Source organism: Lutra lutra, chromosome 14 (genome assembly GCF_902655055.1).
Source record: "Lutra lutra chromosome 14, mLutLut1.2, whole genome shotgun sequence".
Taxonomy (NCBI): domain Eukaryota; kingdom Metazoa; phylum Chordata; class Mammalia; order Carnivora; family Mustelidae; genus Lutra; species Lutra lutra.
The window spans coordinates 56,268,053-56,289,782 of NC_062291.1; the positions used below are offsets into that span (position 1 = coordinate 56,268,053).

At 44.1% G+C, this 21,730-nt stretch overlaps 1 protein-coding gene across 50 annotated transcripts in view; it reads right to left on the reverse strand.

Moving 5' to 3' along the window:
• Positions 1–21,730, reverse strand: part of SORBS1 (sorbin and SH3 domain containing 1) — a 227,861-nt gene that overhangs the window by 42,103 nt on the left and 164,028 nt on the right. For 39 of the 50 annotated variants that reach the window (XM_047703111.1, XM_047703064.1, XM_047703093.1 and 36 more), the window contains 5 exons: positions 19,815–19,929; positions 14,401–14,484; positions 10,342–10,407; positions 9,690–9,779; positions 5,830–5,879 (listed from right to left, as the gene is read on the reverse strand). In XM_047703111.1, the coding sequence (XP_047559067.1) occupies positions 5,830–5,879; positions 9,690–9,779; positions 10,342–10,407; positions 14,401–14,484; positions 19,815–19,929 (405 nt within the window). The remainder of the gene's footprint in view (positions 1–5,829; positions 5,880–9,689; positions 9,780–10,341; positions 10,408–14,400; positions 14,485–19,814; positions 19,930–21,730) is intronic. The other 11 variants (XM_047703102.1, XM_047703076.1, XM_047703101.1 and 8 more) reach the window with 3 other exon arrangements.

The following is a 21,730-nucleotide window of genomic DNA, read 5'->3' on the forward strand; positions in this document are numbered from 1 at the left end:
CATCCAGAGGTGACTTGCAAGATTGTGGCACTATATGCCAACTTCCATCAATGTAAGTGCCTCTAAACTGACTAACTTCAAAGTTTTTAATTAAAAATAAATCTGCTCCTTATCTCAGTTTCTCTTTCAGAGCCTTCCCTCGTTTTGGTTCCATTTTCTGGTTTTGTCGCTCAATTTAACTCCATTGCTCCTTTTTATACAATCTCAACCTCTAAAAGACCAATGTACAGGTAGCCTTGCCAACAGTTGTGGTGAGGGGACAGTCTCTTGGGCCCTGCTTGCCTTGGTTTGTGGCCACCAGAACTCCCTCAGCATGGGGGAGGAGCTGCCAGAGGCTTCTATCCTGCTGTCCTTTGAATTGCCTCAGCCTTGGTCAGAATGTCCACGCTGGTCTTCTCTGGTTCTGCCTAACTTCATTTGGTCCTGACTCTCGTGGTACCCATCTGCCAGACTTCACACCTCCCCTACCTTACCCCTTGTCAGAAATCCCCTCCTGCCCTCAGCCACTCCACTCTCTGGCTTTATTCCATCCCTTATCACCATTTCGTCCTGCTTCCCCACCAGAACGACAAACCAACAACTCAGGAAACCCCTCAGAATGGATTTGCTATAGCTAATTGTTTTCTTTCTGATACCGAAGCCAATATGCTTTTTCCAGATGGGCAACACTTCCCAACTGAGGCCCTCCTTGGTTAAAAACACATCTACAAATTCTGGACCAATGTTTTCAAATGTATCCTCGCCATCATATCTTCTAGCATTGGAAAGACATACAACATTTGTCCTGTTGTACCAAAGGGAAACTGAGGGCCTGAGTGTTGAAGGCAAGTGCCAAAGGTCTCACAATTGCTGGGTCTCTGCTATGCCCAAATAGATCAAATGAGATGAGAAAAGCAGCGGGGCTGATGAGAAAGGCCCAATGAGCATTGGCAGCTACCAATCCCATCACAGAACAGCCAAGTTCAGCTCTTAGCAGCCTGGGCGAGCCAGTTTCCACTTCAAAGACAGCAGGCCGGACAACTCATCCTCTGGCTAAGATGCAAAAGGGGCTGAGTTTCAAGGGGATTCAGCAAAAACATACTTGCTGGAGGAGTAAAGTGAGAGAATGGAGTGATTCTCTTAGGGCCAACAGTTTGCAACCCTGTGACCAGGTGGGCTTAGGGGGACTCCAGCATGACTCCAACAAGCAACGAGCATTAGCTAAGGATAACTCACTCTGTTAGAAAACTTGGAAACAATCTGTTTCTCAGGTTCTTTCATCTGTAAAACCAACAGGCATGGTAAGACCGTCCAACAAATCCACCTTCAAATCTGTTATCATATGCGCCTTCCTCCTGAGCTCCAGAGCTGTACATTCAGCTGCCTTCTAGGCACCTCCCCGTGGGTATATTCCTCAGGCATCTTAAACCCCACATGCCCCAAACCAAACCCAGCTCTGTTCTTGTCTCCCATGGCCCAAGCCAGAAAACCCACGGAATCAACCCCTTTCTCCCCCTCCTTGCTCCCCAAACCTAACCAGTCACCAAGTATGGCTTACTCCCTGTCCTGACACAGCGCACATCAGCCCCTTCCCTCGACCTCCCCGGCCACCACCCCACCACTGCTCACCTACAACTCTGTAGTAAGCACACCCTCACTCCTGCCTCTTCAGCCCTGACTCCCTCTAGTCATCTCTGCAAATCACTGCCCATGATAATTTCTATAAAAGATCTCATGGGGTCATTCCACCACTCATTTTAGTCACTCCAATATTTATTGAGCACCTATTAAGTGTGAATCACTCTCCTATGTAGAGCTTCAACAGGGAATACAACAGACAAAAAATTCCAGCCTCGTGGAATTTATTGTCCAAAACCATTTGTTGTTTTCAGCAAGGAAAAAAAAAAAAAGTAACTGCTTTAAACTGTGGCTTTGGGGGAAAGGAGTCTAGGAAATCTGGGGAGGGCAGTTTCCTCTTTAGCCTTTGTACTGCAGGAAGAAAATGATCTTTTAGATTTATAATACGTGATTGTCGTTCCCTCTCTCCTGTGTCCTGTCGCGGTGTTTACCACACCAGCTTCTATCTGTGATTTACAAGTCTGTGTCCCCATTACACTCTGAGCCTCTTGAGGGCAGGCGGTTTACGTTACCAATCTTTGCACGCCTGGTGCCTACCACTGCTTTTCAATAAATAATAGAATAAATGATTCTGTAAAGTTGAATGTTTGCATGTAGATTTCTGAGAAATGAAAATCACATTTTCAAGGCTCAAGGTAGTCTCTAATGTTTCATTTAGTTCTTCAGGTAATGATTTGTGTTTCGATCTTAGTTTAAGAGAAAGGGTTGATTTTGGTTTTGGGGTTTGTTTTTTTTTTTTTTTTGGAAAAAAGCTTGTTCTTGAGCACCACCTGCTGGCCAAATAGAGGAAAGCTCTTTGGTTAGGCAAAAAAAATATCTGAGTGGTAATCCATGCTGAAATGCCAACAATGAGAATGAGTAGTCTTCAGGACTGATTTAAGATCTGATAACTCTAGGGAAATAAAATACAAAATTGGATACTGTTATTGCAAGCATTAAAAAAATAATTTTTGAAAATAAGGACTGGTAGTTCTACTGGGATATTGGGGACTATGGGTAGATTTCTTCCTCTCTATACCCATATTCTTTTAACACAGTGATAATGTAATCATGCTAATTAATAAAATTCTAAAACTGCAATTCTGTCCAAGATATGAACACAACTTCTTCAGTGACCAGTTTTTTTTTTTTTTTTTTAATCCCAATGTTTTTGAATGTGGGGCATCCTGTGCCTTCTCCTTCAATCCTCGGGGTAAGTCCAGTCTGGCCAATGTTTCTTTCAACACATCCTCCCCAACCATCCAGCAAGAGGGGCCAGATCCTGGCTGCAATTGCCACCCTCATTGCTGAGTGCACTGGATGCTAGTTAATTAAGGCTCACAAGCACATTCATTGATTCCGCAAACATTTGCTGTGCACCTCCCTGGGTGTCCGGCTTCCCACCAATTCTAAACAAGGAAAAAAACCTTACTTCCTCGTTCGAACAAAATGGAAGAAAACCCCGCCTGCCTTACTGAAAAATCCCCAAGTGGAAGACTAGCAGGAGGATAAAACTCATCTATTCCTGCCAAGTGGTTCATGAGAGCCAGGCTATGGCTGAAACACAGAGGTCTTTGGAGATTTCAATGACACAAATAAGAGCGCTTGATAAATTAACCCAGCAAATATCTTCAGGTCCACAAATACTTAGAATTTTCTGAAAGCAGTTTGCTCTTTGAAGCAGTTCGCCTCAGGTCCTTCGATCCTGCTCACACAGTATTACATAGTTACTGACATTGTTTTTTTCTTTTAAGCCCTCAAGCCCAGTCAACTGTGGCATGTTTTCTGTGAATTTCCTGCCTCATTCTGAATCAGGATGGTGCAAACGAGAGCTTATCACTAACACCGTCCCCTGGCCTAGAACTTCATTGTTCCTCCTTCAGCTACGGCTTTATCAGGTGTCATCTGGGGGAATCACAGGCATCACGCTGCCTTTATGTACCTGTTTCCTCACCTGTAAGATGGGGACCAAACACAATGCTCCATCCTGGAATGGTGAAAGGACTAAATGAGGGAACGTAGCTACGACGCCAACCACAGGGCCTGGCGCATCGTAAACGTCCAGTAAATCACTAGGATTATTTCATTCAAGACCTGCGCTCCTAACTTTGACAGCCCGTGGGCACTGCTTTCTCTTCGGAATACATTTATGATTTTCTTATTTATTTATTAACTTATCATATTGACTAATTACACGCCGAGGCCCAAACCGGGAATACTTTCAATCCTTAGTGTCCTTCATTCACCACTTTGCCTTCTCATTTAGCAACATTTTTGGGGACGTGTGATTTGCTGCCCAAACTAGTAAGGGATGATACCTTGGGCCCCTATGATAATAGTAAGCATAGTGCCCCGGATCCAGTAAGAACCCACTAAGGGAATTGACTAAGGAATCCACTCAACCAGCAACCAGCAGCAACCTTTCCTGTCCCATGCACTCTGGGGAGATGGGGAAAGGAAAGGGGGTTGAGGGGGGAGACCAGGCAGAGGGATTAACATTGGGCCATCCTGAAAACAGGACTATAGGAGCAGGGAGAGACCTGGAGCGATCAGTGGGCAGTCAGGACTGTCCAGGTGACAAACAGGTGGCCTCGGGGGACAAGGAGAGTTTGCAGGGAGCTGCGGCCTTTGTCTGCAGGTAGCCTAAGGGCATCTGCTGCACTTCACTTCTGAAAGCACATCTCTGGGGACCTAGAGGACCTGTGACTTATCATCCTTGCAGCTGAAGGCACAGTTCAACTAGCTCCTTACAGATAGTGAGCCTCCGAGCCCAGAGTGGAGGGAGATCGGGAAGGGGTCCAGATGCTAGATCTGAGCTTTGATGTTTGTCACACTGCTGGCCTGATGACTGACCCGACAGCAGGCACAAGACTTAATGCCTGGATTTGTCCCAAGATGGACTGTCCTCTCAGGCAGGTAACTTCCCTTCTAGCTGCTGTTCTAATATATCTTCTCAATTTCTTCTTATGCTGGGATAAATTGATCATAATCATTAACACACATATTTATAGAAAAAAAAATGAGGGTGTCTGGGTGGCTCAGTGGGTTAAAGCCTTTGCCTTCGGCTCAGGTCATGATCCCAGGGTCATGGGATGAAGCCCCGCATTGGACTTTCTGCTCAGCAGGGAGCCTGCTTCCTCCTCTCTCTGTCTGCCTCTCTGCCTACTTGTGATCTCTCTCTGTCAAATAAATAAATAAAATATTTTTAAAAAAAGAAAAAGAAAAAAAAATGAACAGAATGGATCTAGCTAGAGATTTGGTCACTGTGCTAAAAGAATTAAGATTTTTCCAATTTTCCACTGAAATATCCTAATCCCAGCCAACTTCCAAATGAAACTCCTCCTGCTGAACGCATTCTTTGGCAAGGTACATAGGACATTCCCAAAGGACCACAACATTTGCCAAAAATTCCATAAACTCAGCATTCCAGTCAAGCCAGGCTTCTATTTGAAGAGGTGAAAATTGCTTGTTGTGGGTTTACCCAATCCCAATGGAACAGGAAACGCTTGTGCCTTTCCTCCTCATTGTACTTCTAAGAATGAGATATTAAATTGGGTACAGGGAGGCTCAGGGCCTACTTATATGAGCTCAGTGCTCGCTATGTACTGCGTAGGTAAGGGGCAGGGGACCGCATGGTGACGTTTCAGCTGGGATAATGGCTGCATGGCAAAATACTGAGAAAAGTCATCTGTCGCAGGGCTCTGGATGGTCTGGAGAGGGGGAAAGAGGCTGGCGGTTACTCCGCGAAGTGAGTAGAGTGTGCACATATCACCCAGGCAGAATCCTGATTGCTACGAGGAAATAAATCCACACCTTTCAGCATCAGTCAAGTCAGCCCCCTTCTGGCCCCATCTTCCCCTGGGACAGGTACCGACCGAGGAACCAACCCCACCATCCCCCAACCTTTACACCCAGCGCAGCGTGTCTCAGTCACACATCCCATCCAAGAACCAGCCAACGAGGTGGGTTTGGACTCCCAACTCAAAGTCACATTCTAAAGGTAAAGATGCCAACACACGGAAAAGCTTCTCAAAGGTAATAGGAATCATGGCAAAATGAATTTGGAGGAGGAGGAGAAAACAGAAGAAAAATAATTTGAAGATGATGATTAAATTGTTACTTATCACTGAAGCCACGAGATTGACACAAGTAAAACACACTCGGATCCAAAACACAAGCCTCTTTCCATCTCTGACATTAATACATCAGGCCACGGACGGGGTGGTAACTTACTATCCAGGAGCCTCCGCAGAAATATCCAGGCTGGGGCTGACTGCCGAGCTCTGTAAATGCCAAAAAAAGAAAGAAAAGAAAAGCATGTAGATCATTTATTTTGTATCAGATGTTCCTAGTCAAGGGGGAAGAGAGCAGCCCCTTTCCTTTCCTGATGTAGCCAAGGACCTTTGGGAGATGGGCCCTTAGCTGGAAAGGGGTCTGTGCTGGAGGATTTCTGGGCCAGTGGGTGCTCTCTGGGTGCAGTGGAAGATGGTCCCTAGCTTAGACTTATCTTCCATATAAATATAGATCCATGAGTGGATAGCCCACCATCTGGCCAACATGCATTAGTGACATGGGACAACACCGCCTTCAACAGCTCATCCCCAGTCCTCGGAGCCCCTGGCAAGCCCACCAGAGACTCCTTCATGCACCCCAGATGCCACATCAGGAGAGAGGGTCACCTGACACCTTAGGTACAGAAAATACAAAAATGCATTTGAAAAGACCACACTGTATTTAGATCATTTGTTCACCCCTCCAGATTTGGAATGCAGAAATGGGGAAATGCAGTTTCACAAAACCTAGGAGTAGGGGAGCATTTTATAAAATGACAGGCAATTATGCAAAAGAAAGAAAACCACCAAGAGTTACATGCAGAGAAAAGGCAACAGAATTAAGTAGTCTAAGGTTTCTGTTTTGTCTTGGAAGAAAAAAAAAAAGGCGAAGGGCTCAATATATTTAAAAAAAAATAATGTGGTAGTTGAATCAACCAATGAATAAGTTAACTTTTAAAGATACTCTTATCACTAATAATAATCACTTCAAGGAAAAGTCGCTATGTGGAAGAGATACTGGGGGAAAGACAGAAACAGCGGGAGAAAGAAAAGGAAGATTGTCCTAGAGGGAGGAAGGACGGGAGGGAAGCAATCTTTATTGGGGCTCACCCACCTGGTCCTCAACTTGCTGAACCACCTACCCTCAACCTGCTGGGTCCTCTCACTTTGGAGGGAGCCTCTGCCCCAGGATGAGGACTCTACCCTCCCCCGCTCCCAGTTACCTGCCATTATTCCTCAGAGAAGGCAGCCACCTTGCCTGCACTGATGTCTCCTGCCCATCTCCTACCTTAGGGACCTGTCCTAGTCTGGGTCTTCATCTTGGAAAACTTTTGTGTGACCCTGCAGAGTCCTTTGGGAATACCCACCTCCCTTCCTTCCTTCCTTCCACAATTACATGTTTTCAACAGTGCTGTACCCCTAGGGAATCCCCAGATGCTTCCCCACTCTAGTTCCCGGCAACTCCTCACCCAGCAACCTTGAAGGTTTTTAGAAACCTCCTGGTTATCAAACCCACTGACCTTTCCTTGGAGTCTACTTTTGGGGACCTCTCTGGAGCACAGGGTAGTTGTCATACTTTCTCTTCTTGTTCCACCACTCTGACCTGTTCACCATACCTCCTACCTCTCTGACCTGTTCACCCTCTGATCCTCCCTTTCTTCTGCTCCATGTCATCCAATATCCCAGGGGGTAGTTGCTGCTCTCGTCCTTCCTGACCTTCAATCTTCCATCTGCTCCCAGGGCTTCAGCCATCTCTTCTCCACAAGTGACTCTAACTGACGTTGTAGGCCCCTTCCTCTTAGGATACCTAGTCTTGTATTTCCAGCTGCCTACTGGAAATGCCCTTGGTGATACCCAGCCAACACTTCAAGAATGAATCACCTAAAACTAACTCCATCTTACCTCTGCATGGATTTTCTCCCCATCTTTCTTACATGACAGACTGATGTCCGCAATTCTTCCAGCTTCCTGGCCTAAACCCTCAGCCTCTCTAGAGTGAGGACACCAACCTCCCTAAAACAACACTTGAATCACATCATTGGGCTGTGGAGAAAATCATCTCTTAACTGTGTGTTCTGAACCTCTATAATCCAGGGTCAACCCTCTTTCCCACCTACCACCCCCAATCTTCTATTACAGCTGATTCTACTTCTACTCCTTGAATACATGCTAAACACAATCACTTCTCTGCTCTTTACGTGCCTCACATGGATGTCCCCATCTCTATCACTATTTCTACCACACTGCACTCATCCTTTAAGGTCCCGGTCAACCCCCTGAGAAATTGTCCCTACTTTTCCACAAGATCACTCTTCTGCCTGGCACTCAGAGCCCGTGCCATTCTTTAAGCTCTTTGCAGGCACTGCTGTGTACTGCTGTAGATCTTTTTTTAGGAGTGTGCCTAAATGGTCATGTTCCTGAAGGCAAAGTTCATTGTTTTTTTTTTTGTTTTTTTGTTTTTTTGTTTTTTTTTTTTTTGTGCCGATTTAGAGCCCCTCTCAGCGTATCCCATACCTATTAGCGACTAATGGGGAACATGTAATTGAACCAATGTGAAAATGACTCATTCATGCATCAGACTCTTCTTTGTGCCCACCTTGCCCTGGGCAGAAGTCCAGGTACTGGAAACTGTCTCTAACCTCAGGGAAGCCTCAGTGAGTTCAGTAATTCTCCAGCTGCCTTCCATCTTTGCATGTGTAATAGAGCTGCTCTTATTAGACTACTTTGAAAAGGAACCCCTGATTCATTTTGTGACCTATAATCCTAGCGCTCCTGTCCTGCTCTGGAACATGTTAGGACTTACCTGCAGTTAGTTCTCACTCTTGAACTTGCTCAGATCTTCTATCCCACAGGGGCTACAGCTGGTTCCAGTCTCCACCTTGGTTGAAGCTGAGCATCCCCTTTCCCTGCCCCATGACCTATCTGCCTTAACTGTGGGCACCGTAGCTCACCTTTGTGCCTCCCCCAAGTTCTGGAGAGGGGCCTGGATTCTCAAACTCCAACTTTCCTCATCTGCCTGCAGTTCCTAAGTGTCTGACTTTATCTCAGCCCACCCTGGCTGCTGCCATAACCCCCTGGGTTCTTCACTCCTTCCTTGGCTTGATGGTCCAGCACCCAAGAGTTTTCAGAACCTGAGTCACTCATGCTGGCGGTCTGACCCTCCTTGTCTTGTTCTGTTTAAATAGAACACAATCTATAGTATTTTCCACTCCTCCTGTCACAGTCTGTGGACCTTCCTAGCCTCTTCAGCAGAGCCTGCCTGCCTTCTTTATTTTCTGTAAAGATACCGTTTCCTTCTAAGAGCCTTTTTTGCTTTGTCAGGGAGCCCTGGGGGCGGTTCTCCAAATACTTGGTATTTTTCTTCCCCTTGGGAACCTGTTTTCCTTGGACTCTATGACAAAGTCCTCAATAAACCACATTTTGACATAGCCCCCTTTAAAAATGTCAATACAGGTTGAGTTTCAAATGCTTGTTTGTGGCCAGGCTGTCTGGTCTCTGGAGTGTGTTTTTTCACTGAGAACTTTCTGATCTTCCAAATGACAAATACAACTACTCTGCCAGTGCCATGCATAACAGGCACTCAAATCACCACCACTGTGTTTCTGAAGATGATCTCTGAGGTTGGTATCTCCCAGGGATTAAAAAAAAAAAAAAAAGACAAGTGAATCTCTCCAAAAAATGGCTCCCAGAAAATTTGAAGAAGATATACGGGGGCAAAGGATGGAAAGTTATAAGGGTCACCTCCTGAGAGCGGAGAAAGAGAATGACAAGGGAGTGATGTCGTTTAAATCACCAGCCACCCTGAAAATATTTGAAAAACTCCCTTTAAGGAAGATGCCAAGCTCAAAAGAAATTCAAGCAAAAATTAGGTTGGTGGGGGGAGGGGAGAGGAATCAAAAACAGGAGTCTGAAAGCCATGCAGTTTCTAAAGACCTAGCATAAGCATTCATTGCCTTGACTACATTGAAACCAGAGAGCAGAGAAGAAAACAAAACCGAGCTGGAAGAGGAACCGACAGCATGAAGAAAAACTAGGAAATACCTGGGACAGGTTTTTATTAAGCATCTCCGTGTTTTCTAAATGTGCCTCTAACTCTGCTGGGCAGAGGTTGAGATCTTTTTCTAGATTAGTCTGGTTGAAGAGAGAAAAGATGGGAAAGAATGTTTTAGTTTAGAGGACAGGCAGAAAGAATGGAAGGTTAAGTTTGAAAAATGAATTTGTTTAGTGCTATGCTTTAATAAGGCAAAGATGGCATGACCAAACACAAGAGCTCACTAGAAATCAGGTGAAGACGTGAAAACAGAGAATGCAACATTAGGCAGGGAAAATATAAATCCTCAAGTCATCAGAGCTTCAAAAGTCTATTCTACTTGCTAGAGAGAACTACAAATACTGCGGAAACCTACCTTTCGCGAAAGACCTATTTTTTCTCTTTTCAGAGTATAGTGACTGTGACAAATAGGATATGTCAGGAGAATAAGGCATTGCTTTAAAAACCTCTCAGCATTAGTAGTAGAAGTCATAGAGACTTTGTTAAATCGTTTTATCACCAAGCCAAAAGAAAAAAATGTTATCGAGTTAAAAAAAATGATTTAAGAAAATAAAAGAAAAAAGAAAAAAACCCACGACACACTCACACTAACCAGGCTAGAGAACACACACACAGCCCACGGAGGAGGCACAGCAGAATTACCTTTCTATCCTCTCTAGGAAGGATAGAGCAGTCTCCAGGAGTATAATCCCATATCTTTTTGGGAGGCTGACGGGAAGCAGAGGAGGAAATGAAGAAATGAGCATAAAGACATAAAGACAAACATGGAGACTGGCTCAAACAAAGAGGGGCACGCTAGGAGAACCGTATCAACACAGAAAAGTGAACTCAAAGCACAGGGGCTGGGCACCTGGCCTCCTGAGGAGGCTGCCCAGGGAGGGATTCTACAGAATTTAGGAGCTAGAAACATTAACTGGGAAGTTTCTATGTCTACATCTCAAGAGTAAGTCATTGTTGGATTCTAAACATTGAAAACATTAAAAAAACAAAAACAAAAACAAAATCAGAAGCAAAAAAAGCGTTAACACCAATTTGAACAAAAATCAAAACTTGAAAATTTCTCATTGTTCTTTTTTTTTTTAATTGAAGTATTGTTGATAGACATCCTCACTGTTGTTTTCAAACTAACCTTGACACCGAGAGTCTGCGTTTTTGAAGCAGTCTTTGAAGCAGTCTCCAAATTCATCATGTTTAATAAATGTGTGACTTTGGAGATTTGGCCAGGGGAGGGTAAACTGAACCAAATATGTTTTCTGTGGTTTGTGAAAATGAAATCCAGGTACAAAAGGGGTATTCAATAAATACACTAACTAGACAATTCCACTAGGCAACACTTACAATCTCCTTTCGTGGCTTAACCAGACTTTGATAACACTGCTGGTGGTACAGCCATCCCTTCCATCTGCCTTAGAGAACAGTTTATAATTTGAATTTGAAAAGCGGACTGCAGGGTTATATTTGTTTTCTCTTTTAACTCTTTAAGTTTGAATGAGAGCTGCGTTCCCAACACAAAACTGCCAGGAGAACTGTGAGTTTCATGAGGGAAGGGTTGGGAGGGTAGGACATCTGAAAGTTACAAGGCTCCTGTAATTCTTGAACCTCTCCCCCACCAACCAGACCTTCTCGTTCTGCCTGTTTAGACCTGAAATGTCTTATACAGTGACCCCTGAAAAAGATGAGATCATTAGTAACTCCTGGAATTTTGTGCAATTATCACTGTAACTCTATGCAAGCATTCAAATTGGTTTACACTATGACATTTTGCCTCAAGCTTACTTCTAGAAATCACACAGATTTCTGCAGAAATTAGAGGGGGGAAAAGAAAAAAAACCTAACATCCAGACTCTTAGTAATGAATCTGCAAGTGTCCAAGGGACTTTCATCACTGACAGTGATGGGTCAATAATGCCGTCTCTGTATATATATATACTCTGCAATTTGTAAAGTAAGTGCTATTAACAATTACCATTCATTTTAAACACTTACTACACTTGGACTGTTCACCTGGAGAAGTAGACTTTTTAAAGTCACTTAGGATACATACTCATTTCCATCTTTATTGCAAAAAAAATAAGGCAGTGCTTACAAATTAAATTGGTTTTAAATCCTTCCAGAAAGACCCCGGGAGTCTTGAATTATTTGCTATTCTACAACAACGTATCAGAGCTAAAAGGTACTCCAGCCAGATTTTTGCTAAAATTTCCGCTCATTCTGGGTAGTGGGCTTTAAGCGCAAGCGTTGAGGAAGAAAGGAATTCGGGGTAAATGTCTAGTGTTTAAGTTCTGACAGGCTTCACTTGGGAAAAGTGGGTCCTGAGTTGGTTTGGGATAAAAAACAAGTAGAAATGATGATCCACACGATTTCATAGGAGTTTCAGTTTCATTCTGCCTCTGAATGACTGAAAAACCTTACAAAACAACTTCCGTGGTTTATGCCACTTTGATTTATCTCTCTTACTTTTATTATAGCCCAGAGGGACGAATGTAGGACAGAAGTGAAGAAAAAATTTCTCCCTATCACACCTTCTTCCGCAACCCTGGGAGTAAGAGCCGGTCATCCAGTTGTTTCAACCGGATGATAATCCCAGCCTTTGGATGCTCCCAACCAGGAGGAACCGTTCATCTTGGACGCTGTTCCTCAGGATATGGGCACTGATTAGGTTGTTTTGGCAAGTCTTCCACAGTATTATCTTAATACTTTAAAAGACTCAGTCAAGTAGTCCCATTTAAGGACTCTAAGGTCTCTGCAAGGAACATCATGGCTTCAAAGGAAATGGCGTTTTGGAAAAGCATCATTAAGTCTTTATATAATTAAGAAGCAGTTAGAACAACAGAGTAGGGACACACATTCTAGGAAGTTCCCACTATACAAAAATGGACTGTGTTCTCAACATTTGTTTGGATTGGTTGTGCGGGGCTCAGACCATGGTTTCCAGTAGAAACAGTGTTTCTACCAGGCTATCCACAGAGCCAACTTAATGTATGCTGGGACTGAAATACTGTCCTTTGCTAACAAAATGGAATTATTTGCAATGACAGATTCAGTAAAACAAATGAATCACATTATAAGATTGTTTCAGATCTTTCTCTAAATGTTAATATTTCAGATGAAACGAATTTTAGTTATTTGGCAAAGGAGGAATGGCTAGAAATGTGTGGATTCCGAGAGGGCTTTGCAAAATCAATAGCACAGACTATCGTACATAACTTAAAGCTGACAGCTTTTGCTTTCCCTGATGAAAGGATAGCACTATTATTACATATACTAATCATGGTCTTTTTTTGTTTGTTTGGTAGAAAGGGGAAGGGACCACACGATTCAATGTGTGAGTTAATTGAGCAAGTTTTAGGACAAAGAGAAGGGTTAAGATACTGTTCAATATTTGAGTGTGGAGAAGTTGCCTGAAGTAGACTTCTTTGATGTCTGAATGGTGAATAGGAAAAAGGGAGAGAACCGAGAAATAATGGTATGCACCACACAGCTCTGGGGAGAGAACAGTGCCAACTTCCCATCAGACACTTCCCTCTACACTGGTCACTAGGTGGCGCTGTTCATTCAGAACAGCTCCGGGGCTACACGTGCCCTCCCCACCCATGTCTAGCAGACGAGGAGGAGGCAGCGGGAAAACATTCTAACAGCAGGAAGTTTGTAGGTCTGGGGCTCCTAAACCAGAAGACACTTCAAATTTCTAACAAAGCTCAGCCTCACTGAATCAAACTAGCATTTTCACAGCACCCGCTTCATTTGTCTTTGTCTTCATCTTAATGAAAAATATAAACTGTGGAATTTAACACTTAACTATAAAAACCCCTGTCTGCAAATAAAACTATCATTCCAAACCGCAGTGATTCCCATGCTGGTTTCAAGGTTTCAATGGTTAAAGTTTCACATGAACATCTAACAAAATGTCTTATCTTTATACACTGACTTCTTCCACCTGTAAATTCTTTTTTTTTTTTTTTACAGCTGTAATAAGACTTTAATGCAACGAGAGGTTTAAAGTCAGTTTCTAGTCCTCTCAGTGGAAAAATGAACTCAACTCTCCCTGTGTGATACACCTTTGGGGGCAGGGCTAAGAAAATCCTCCTGTCAGTGCCAAAAATCAGTTTGTGCCAAGGCCAACTCAGCGACATCACAGGGAAATTCTAGCAAATACAGCGTTCAGCCTAACTCCCATTTCAAGTTTTGGGAAATACTACACCAACTCCTAGAAATTGTTCTCCCAAGCCACCTGTAACGGGGATCCATTCGTGGATCACATCTACATACAGAGGCTCTCTGGGGCACTGCCATTGCCTATGTACTTAAATCTTTTTAAAGCTGCCCCTCTCAGTGTGTAATGCATTTTCCTGCTTATTTTCAGTTTGCCATAAAGACCCTGGTTAAGTAATTGAACCAATGGCCCAAATAATGCCATCTACAAGGCGTGGGATATTTGTTTCTAATGCAATGATTTAGTCTTGTTTCTCTATTATTTTTCTGGCAAGAAATAATTCCAGGGCTCACTGCTTTCTTGGTGAAGTAAAGTGAGGGAAAGCTTACAGGTTGTAGTGAGAAGAGACAATCCCACAACTGCCCACTGAAATCGCTGCTCCCCACCTCCTGCATTCCTTCCAAATAGATCTGATTGTTTAGCAGCAACAATGCATCAACAGCATTATTTAAAAAGGCGTCTAGAACCACTGAAGCTATTAAACTTACCGGTTTCCCAAACTCCAATTCCGAAAAGAATTTATACCAAGGTTCATTCTTTAAATCTATCTCTTCTGGGCTTATATCCCGACTCTATAGGGGTTGGTGATAGGGAAATGGAAGAGAGAGAAGGATAACATTATGCAGAGATTACATAGGAATAGGCCAGTAGAGATGCAGTGGTTTCCGGGGATACACAGCAACTGTGTCCAACAGCAGCAATCATCCATTTTACGGACATCAGCAAAAACAAGGAGCTACAACAGGTGGGAGAGGATGGGTTCATAAAAATGGAGAAATGGAGGCAGGAGCAGTGAGCGAATCACTCTCAGCCCTGAGGCAGAAGGCACATGGGCCATGGAGGGGGAGCTCTGTGCCACACTGCAGCCTTCCACGACAGATAGGAATTTGGGCATATTCCTCAATAACCGTACTGGGGGGGGGGGTAAGAGAAAGCCCATACTTCCTCTTTATGAAGAACTGTTAGTGAGGAACAAATAACCTGGTGAGTACACCAAACACTTAGCCATCTATGCCGTATGAGTAGAGCAAATCACTTTTATGGGCTAGTACGGTTTTAGTACTTATTTGCAAAGCTGCCTTAAGGATCTTCAAAAGAAACGCAAATACCAACACTTTAAAAAAGCCACATGGTTAATACTGCATCTTTAATGGCACATGAGTAGGTGAGAAATCATGTCCCACACACAGTACAGTGAAAGATGGTGTAAGTAAAAAACAGAGGACACAAGTGCAAAAAACATTTTAAACGAGCGTCTATGGGGGAGGAATACAGACAGAATATACTTTATGTTTTCACAAATAAATGTTAAAGAAGTGGGAAAAATAAAATGAGGGAGAAGCGGAACAAGACAGACAACAGAACAGGGGGGAGAAAATTTCTGGGTTATGTTGCAAAAATAAGTCAGGTATCTCAACTTCATACAACTCTAAGAGGCAGTTCACACAGACTGACCATTTCATATCGAGCCAGAACTTTATAAAGTCTTAACATCTCACTCTGTGGAATAACATGTGTTTCTGGAGAGGTTTGGCTGGAAAATGAATGCCTGGAAAGCATATCAGGTTGCCCCTTCAAACACTGGACATACAAGTTCAGAGCAGGCAAAAGCACGAGGGGCTCATGGCATCATGAAATCCGTCTACGTAGATATATTCAAAATACCTTGGCAGTCACTACATGAGAGAGAGATGGTGATTTTTCTGACAACAATAGGAAATAGAAAAGGTCTATTTTGTACTGAGACTGAAAACAGTATCTAAGTAACGTCACTTCCTCAGGGCAACGACCTGGGGAGGAAACGGCAAAGTCCCGCGGCCACGTTTTCCAAGCCACGGTGTCACAGAGCAGCTTCTCCGGGACACGTTTCTCTCTACATTCTGTTCACAGGCCTTTTGCGGTTTGTAGAAATGGCTGTCCGCTTTCTTTGGGACCCTGACCCATCGCTTCTTCTAAAATCCTTCAAAGAGTCTTCACTGTTATCTCTACTTTTGTTTTAAAAGGAGGAAGATACGGCAGAGAACTTTAACTGAAATGCACTAAATAAAAGTAAGCGGGACTCCAAGGGAGATGTCTACTGAAACAGAGTCTGCCCTCTTCCATCCAGATTAAAACCTCCCCCAGCTGTCTTTAGGAAACTAGGGGCCTAAATCTCAAAGGAGAAGGTGGGCTCCTTCTTACCAGATTCTGAAAGGGTGTACAATAACGGATTCCAAATGGGATCTTAATTTATTCAGTGAAATGAGGCACAAGCACTAGGACACTATTCAGGAGGGACAGTTCAGACCCTGGGACATGCTAGATCCCCATATGATGGGAGTTTCATGAAACCCATTTCATGTTGATTATTTTTTAACACTATTTATAACCGCTCCATGGGAATAGGCTACGTTTTTGTTGTTGTTTTAAATAAAATGTACCAACTCTTTCAGGAAATGGCCTGAATGTCTTGGTACTCAGTCCTGAAAGAATCAGCCCATTTTATTGCCAAAGGTTGCTTGCAGATTGCTTTTCCCGTGAAGGCTAACACCGTGTGGAGAACTGAGTCGGGAGGCCTGTCAACTGCTGAGGCCCAGAGCAGCCGTCTGGAGAGTGTGTGAAAGCGGTAGCAGCACACGGCACGAACGCCTGGATTTGATTCTGCCATTTGTAACTCGGCCGTAGATCCGATTAGGGAACGGACAAATAGGAAATGTCCTTCCAGACGCAGAGCGGGCTCATGTCCTGGCAGGCAGGGCGGATTCCACAACGCCAGGCTGAGTTCTCTGCTACCGTGGGCTCTTTTCCCCAGCTTGGCCAAATCCTGGGAAAAGGCAGGTCTCATTCTCCTCAAGGATGGTCTTGCTTCTTGGATGGGAGCCAGAGATTGGCTTCAATTTTGAACTAAACAATCTGAATGCGGTATGTTCGTGTGCACAACTCTTGATGACATTCATGTAGTTCTCTTGGACATTTTACCGCACCTGGCCCTCTCATTCGATATTTTGGGGAGTCTGCAATCTTCCTCAGGACTCACTTCAATACTCAGGACTTTGGTAACGTTGGCAGGCCAAGCAATACTTCTGTTTTACAGATGAAAACACTGAGACTCTGAAAAGTTAAAGGACTTGCCCCAAGATAGCTGAAGGCAGAGTCAGGATTTGAACTCAGATCTTCCAATTCCCAGTCCAGTGCTCTGTCCAGTATATAACATCCCCCTTTCTCATAATTCTGAGAAGAAGGCAGACCCTCTGTATGTTGGTAGAGGACCCAAAGCTAAAATAGGGGGAAGTGACGAACTTAATTAGCCAGGAAGGAACTCAAAGTGACTGTGTACTGGGAAGAAACCCCCTTGTTTTACATACCTGAATCCGTACCCTGTATCTGTAGTTACTATCTTAATGTCTGTCCTTCCCAATATGCCCCTGTGGGATCAGCAGGGAACCCAACCTCTAACCAGGGCTTGGCACCTAAAAGTGACTCTATATATATCTGTTGAATTGAGCTGAAGTTCTGGAAGGGACTTTGGAGGAAAGTAAAAGGGACAAAGCCTGAAAGAGGCCATTTCTGACAAAGCAGGGCCTGACCACTAGATCTCTAATCCCGAGGTGGGAGGACAAGACGATGGGCTCAGACTAGGACAACAGGGGGCTCGGGAGTTATGAAGACCATCACAGGAGTCTGCCACATGGCTGGAGACGTCAGGCTGTAAGCCTACTGTGGGGGATTCTGAAGGCAGCACAGGGTTTCCTCTGCTTGCGATGGTTTGGGTTTGCCCCAGGGATAAGACAATCTCTTCAGAAGCCTTTACAGTCTACCACCAACCTCCCTGCAACAACAGGCACATGTGCCTGTGAGGTCACCATTGAAGTTGGCAGGCTGAAGTGGACAGGAACAAATTGGAAAAACAAAACATTTTTCCCCTCGAAAGGAGTTGTGCACTTCCAAGAGCAAATTTAGATTCTATATCGGTCACTAGTTAGCATACTTATCCACAGTTAACAAGGCAAAAGTGTGTGTGTGCATGTGGTGGTTGGGGCGGGGGTGGGAGGTGTCCTCAAATTCTGGCAAACCGGATATTGGATGCCAAAAGGCAAGCGACACGGACACATTCCAACTTTTCTGTTCATGTGGCAAAAACAGAAGGGAAAAAAAAATAAAAAAAGAAAGGACTAATTCAACTACTGGGAAGAGTAGACTGTGAAACGCAGACCTGGCTGAAATTTCTAAAATGAAAGCCTTCTCTTAAGAAGAACAGCGCTAAAGAGCGAAGGGCACTGAATTACGTGGCTGGCCACAGTGTTCCTCCATGGTCTGCTTGGGGCCTTTTCGTCCTGTCACTGGGCTGGCCCAGGGGCCTGAACACCATAGGCATGGTTGCCACAACTGTCCAGAGGCCCCCAACGGGCACCTCTATCACTTTCCAGGGGTTGTAACCATTGTGGTATCAACAAGAAAAACGAAACTATGTCTTTTTCTTTTTTTTTTTTTAATGCTGAATAGTGGTCAAATTATTGGGAAGCAAGGAAAGGAGGGGGAAATCAAAGAAAGGGGCAAGCCCTCCATTAAAGCAAAGACTACCCAGGAATAACAGCATCGCCCAAACAAAAGCACCCAAAGGGCAATGGAGTATCTGAAGTCATAGAAGTGTGTGGACACGTGACGGTGTGTCCCTGACTTGTTATCAGGAATGTTCCCAAAGCACATGACTGTCTCTCTGGGCACACCTGCGCGTGGAAGGTAACTTCGGTGCGTGTGATCTAACAGGGAGAGAACCCCCAGGGCAGGGTGCAGACAGAGGCAAAGTTCTTGGCTCCTTTCTCAACTTTTTGCTTAGAATAACTGTGGTACACAGTAAATGCTAAAGAATGACAACTCTAAAGCATTTCTGTGAACTGTTGACCTTTCTTCCTAATTAAAATTACTTTCTCCCTTTGAGCTTTTAAAGATGTCACATTTTTATTTTAGTAAAAGTCAAATCAATTATTACTTAAAACATGTAGAGCAGAAGAGGTGGAGGGAAAATCACTTGAACCTGCGTTTCAGAGGCCTACTTAATCTGCTCTCAGTGTGGTAACCACATTTTAATAAAAGCCGATCCCCAGCGTGACAATTCCATCCTGCTGGCACGGCTGGAGGGCTGCGATATTTATAGAGCTTTGGAGAATCCCTGTAACCATGATCAGAATTCTGAACCAGCTATCCCAACGAAGGGTGAATAAAAGGGAGCGTGGGTGGCAGATAAGAAACTAATCAGTTTGTAAAAATTCTTTCTTGTTTCACAGAAGAAGCTGCTTTTCCAGGGTGTTCTTCGATGCTCAGGCAGGCCCTTTCCCCCACTCACAATTGCTTGGTGATGTAAACACATATAGAGAATTAGAAACCAGACTGAATAGGAAATGCGTCCTCCATAGTGCACTTGTCAGAAAAGGAAGATCTACAAGACATATTCTAACAGGGTCTGGGTCTTTCTTCCCAAGTCACAATATCATAGCAATTATTTAGCTTTTAATGATGTGCTCTTAACTTCTACAAAATGTATGCATGTTCAAATAAGAGTCACCTATTAAAAAATAATCTGAGTCTAGTCCAGTTAGTAATAAGCCTGATAAATTAACAGTTAGACGTTTTTAAAAAGACAGGAGCAAAATCAATCTTTACATTAGTAGAACATTTTAAATTAGTTCATCATGCACAAAAAGAACAACAAAACACAATACGGCTTCTTTCAAAGCAGACTCTCAGGACTTATTTTATCAACACCTGCAGAAATGAAAAGGGTAAAAATACTTCATTTCTTCATTCATCTTCAAAACATAGCAAAAGTTTGTCTCAGGGGGAAGAGAATGTAATCCAAGCGCCCAATGCATCCGGATTAAAGAACACAGCAGGGGAAACAAAAGAACTTTAATATATACATTACCATCTTTTCGTTGGTCAGAACAGAAGACTTGCCCGGCTGGTAGTCGTAAATGCTTTTGGGTTCTGCGCGGTATTTCCTTGTATCCACTTTCTTATCTGGGGGCTCCCAGTCGTTTCTGGAGGAAAAAAAAAAATCCTATTAGAGCTATTTTCATGAAAATTGGCATCCGACAGGGTCTGACTTTGGCTGACTACCGTCTAATCAAGGAATTTTTGTATCTGAAGCATGAAATCAGTCTCTGTGCAAAGCATTTAGTTCCGCTGGTTTCCTTCTCAAAATAACCAGTTACATCTCTGCGTTGGCTTCACAAGAGGGCTTGAGGCGTCCCCGGCTCAAAGCCGGGCACCAGCCGTGCAGAGAATGAGGAGAAGGTTGGGAAGCGGCAGCGGCAAAGCCTGCTCTCTTCTCGGGCTCATCATTCTTGGAACGTGCTTGTTCTTCCCACTCCCACTAGTGTGGTGGGAGAGAACGAAGGTCCCAGAGCTCATCAGCTGTGGTTCCAGTCCCTGCTACCGCACTCGCTAGCCTGGCGAGCTGAGCCAAGCACCTCACCCATGGCTACTTTGGTTTCCTCATCTGAAAAATGGGAATAGCGAAGGGATTAAATGAGACAGTGCATGCAAATCACTTGGCAGAGCACCAGGCCCACTGTGAAAGCACTGAATAAACGTGATCTGCAACTGATAACCACGTTGGTCCCTAATCCACACCCTGCCCCAGCAGTCACCCAAATCACAGCCTTGGGTACAAATACTTAACCTGAGTCAGCAATGGGTTCTAGAGGATACATGAACCCTTGGAAGTTGCTGACACATTTTTTTTTTAAGATTTTATTTATTTATTTGTCAGAGAGAGAGAGCACAAGCAGGCAAAGTGGCAGGCAGAGGCAGAGAGAGAAGCAGGCTCCCCACTGAGTAAGGAGCCCGATGTGGGACTCGATCCCAGGACCCCGGGATCATGACCTGAGCTGAAGGCAGTGGCTTAACCAACTGAGCCACCCAGGCATCCCTGCTGACACATTTTTAAGGCACGGACAGTATTGCATTTTGCACTGTGAGTATAGTTCCCTTTCTCCCGCAAAGCTATCAGCTTCTCAAAGGCAGGGACCGTGGTTTATATATGCTTCTCTCCCCCCACAGCATCTGGTTCAATCCACGCAAAAAATGAACCCAGCAGATGCTTGATGAAGTGTGTACCCGCAAGGACTTAAGGGTATATACCTAGCCTTCCTTTCAAATTAATTATCAAAATCCTCAGGCAGATGCTGTCATGTATGTGTGGGACTCAGCCACTCATTTGTCTGTGAAGATGGAAAAGGTACGGAGGTGTGAAACTGAGTGTGTACTTAGAGGGAAAAAAATTCTGCAGTGTGCTCAGAGCCTTGTTGGGAAGTGGTGAAAGAGGGAGCCCGAAGATGTGCTGGACACCCCTCCAGGTGGCATACGAAGGTTGCTCCGTCGGGAATAAGAACTCAGAGAAGAAAAATTGGTCATTCAGCACAGCCACGAGGAGATGACCGACACCATCATCAGAACCACTTCAAGCCTTATCTTTCCATGATAAGCATGTAATTATCAAAAGGTGTGGCTTTGGGGTGCCCGGGCAGCTCAGTGAGTTAGGCGTCCCTGGGACTCTTGATTTCGGTTCGGGTCATGATCTGAGGATGGTTTTTGAGCTCAAGCCCCACATCAGGCTCTGTGCTCAGCGTAGAGTCTGCTTGAGATTCTCTCCCACTCTGCCCCTCCCCCACTCGCTCATAAGAGTGTGCCTGCACACACACATATGCATTCTTTCTTTTTCTCTCTCTCTCTCAAATAAATAAAGTCTTCAAAAAACATAAGTGGCGTCATTTTAAAATTATATTCTCTGGTATGGACCTGTCAGAATGCACAAAGAGTATGAAAACACATGACAAA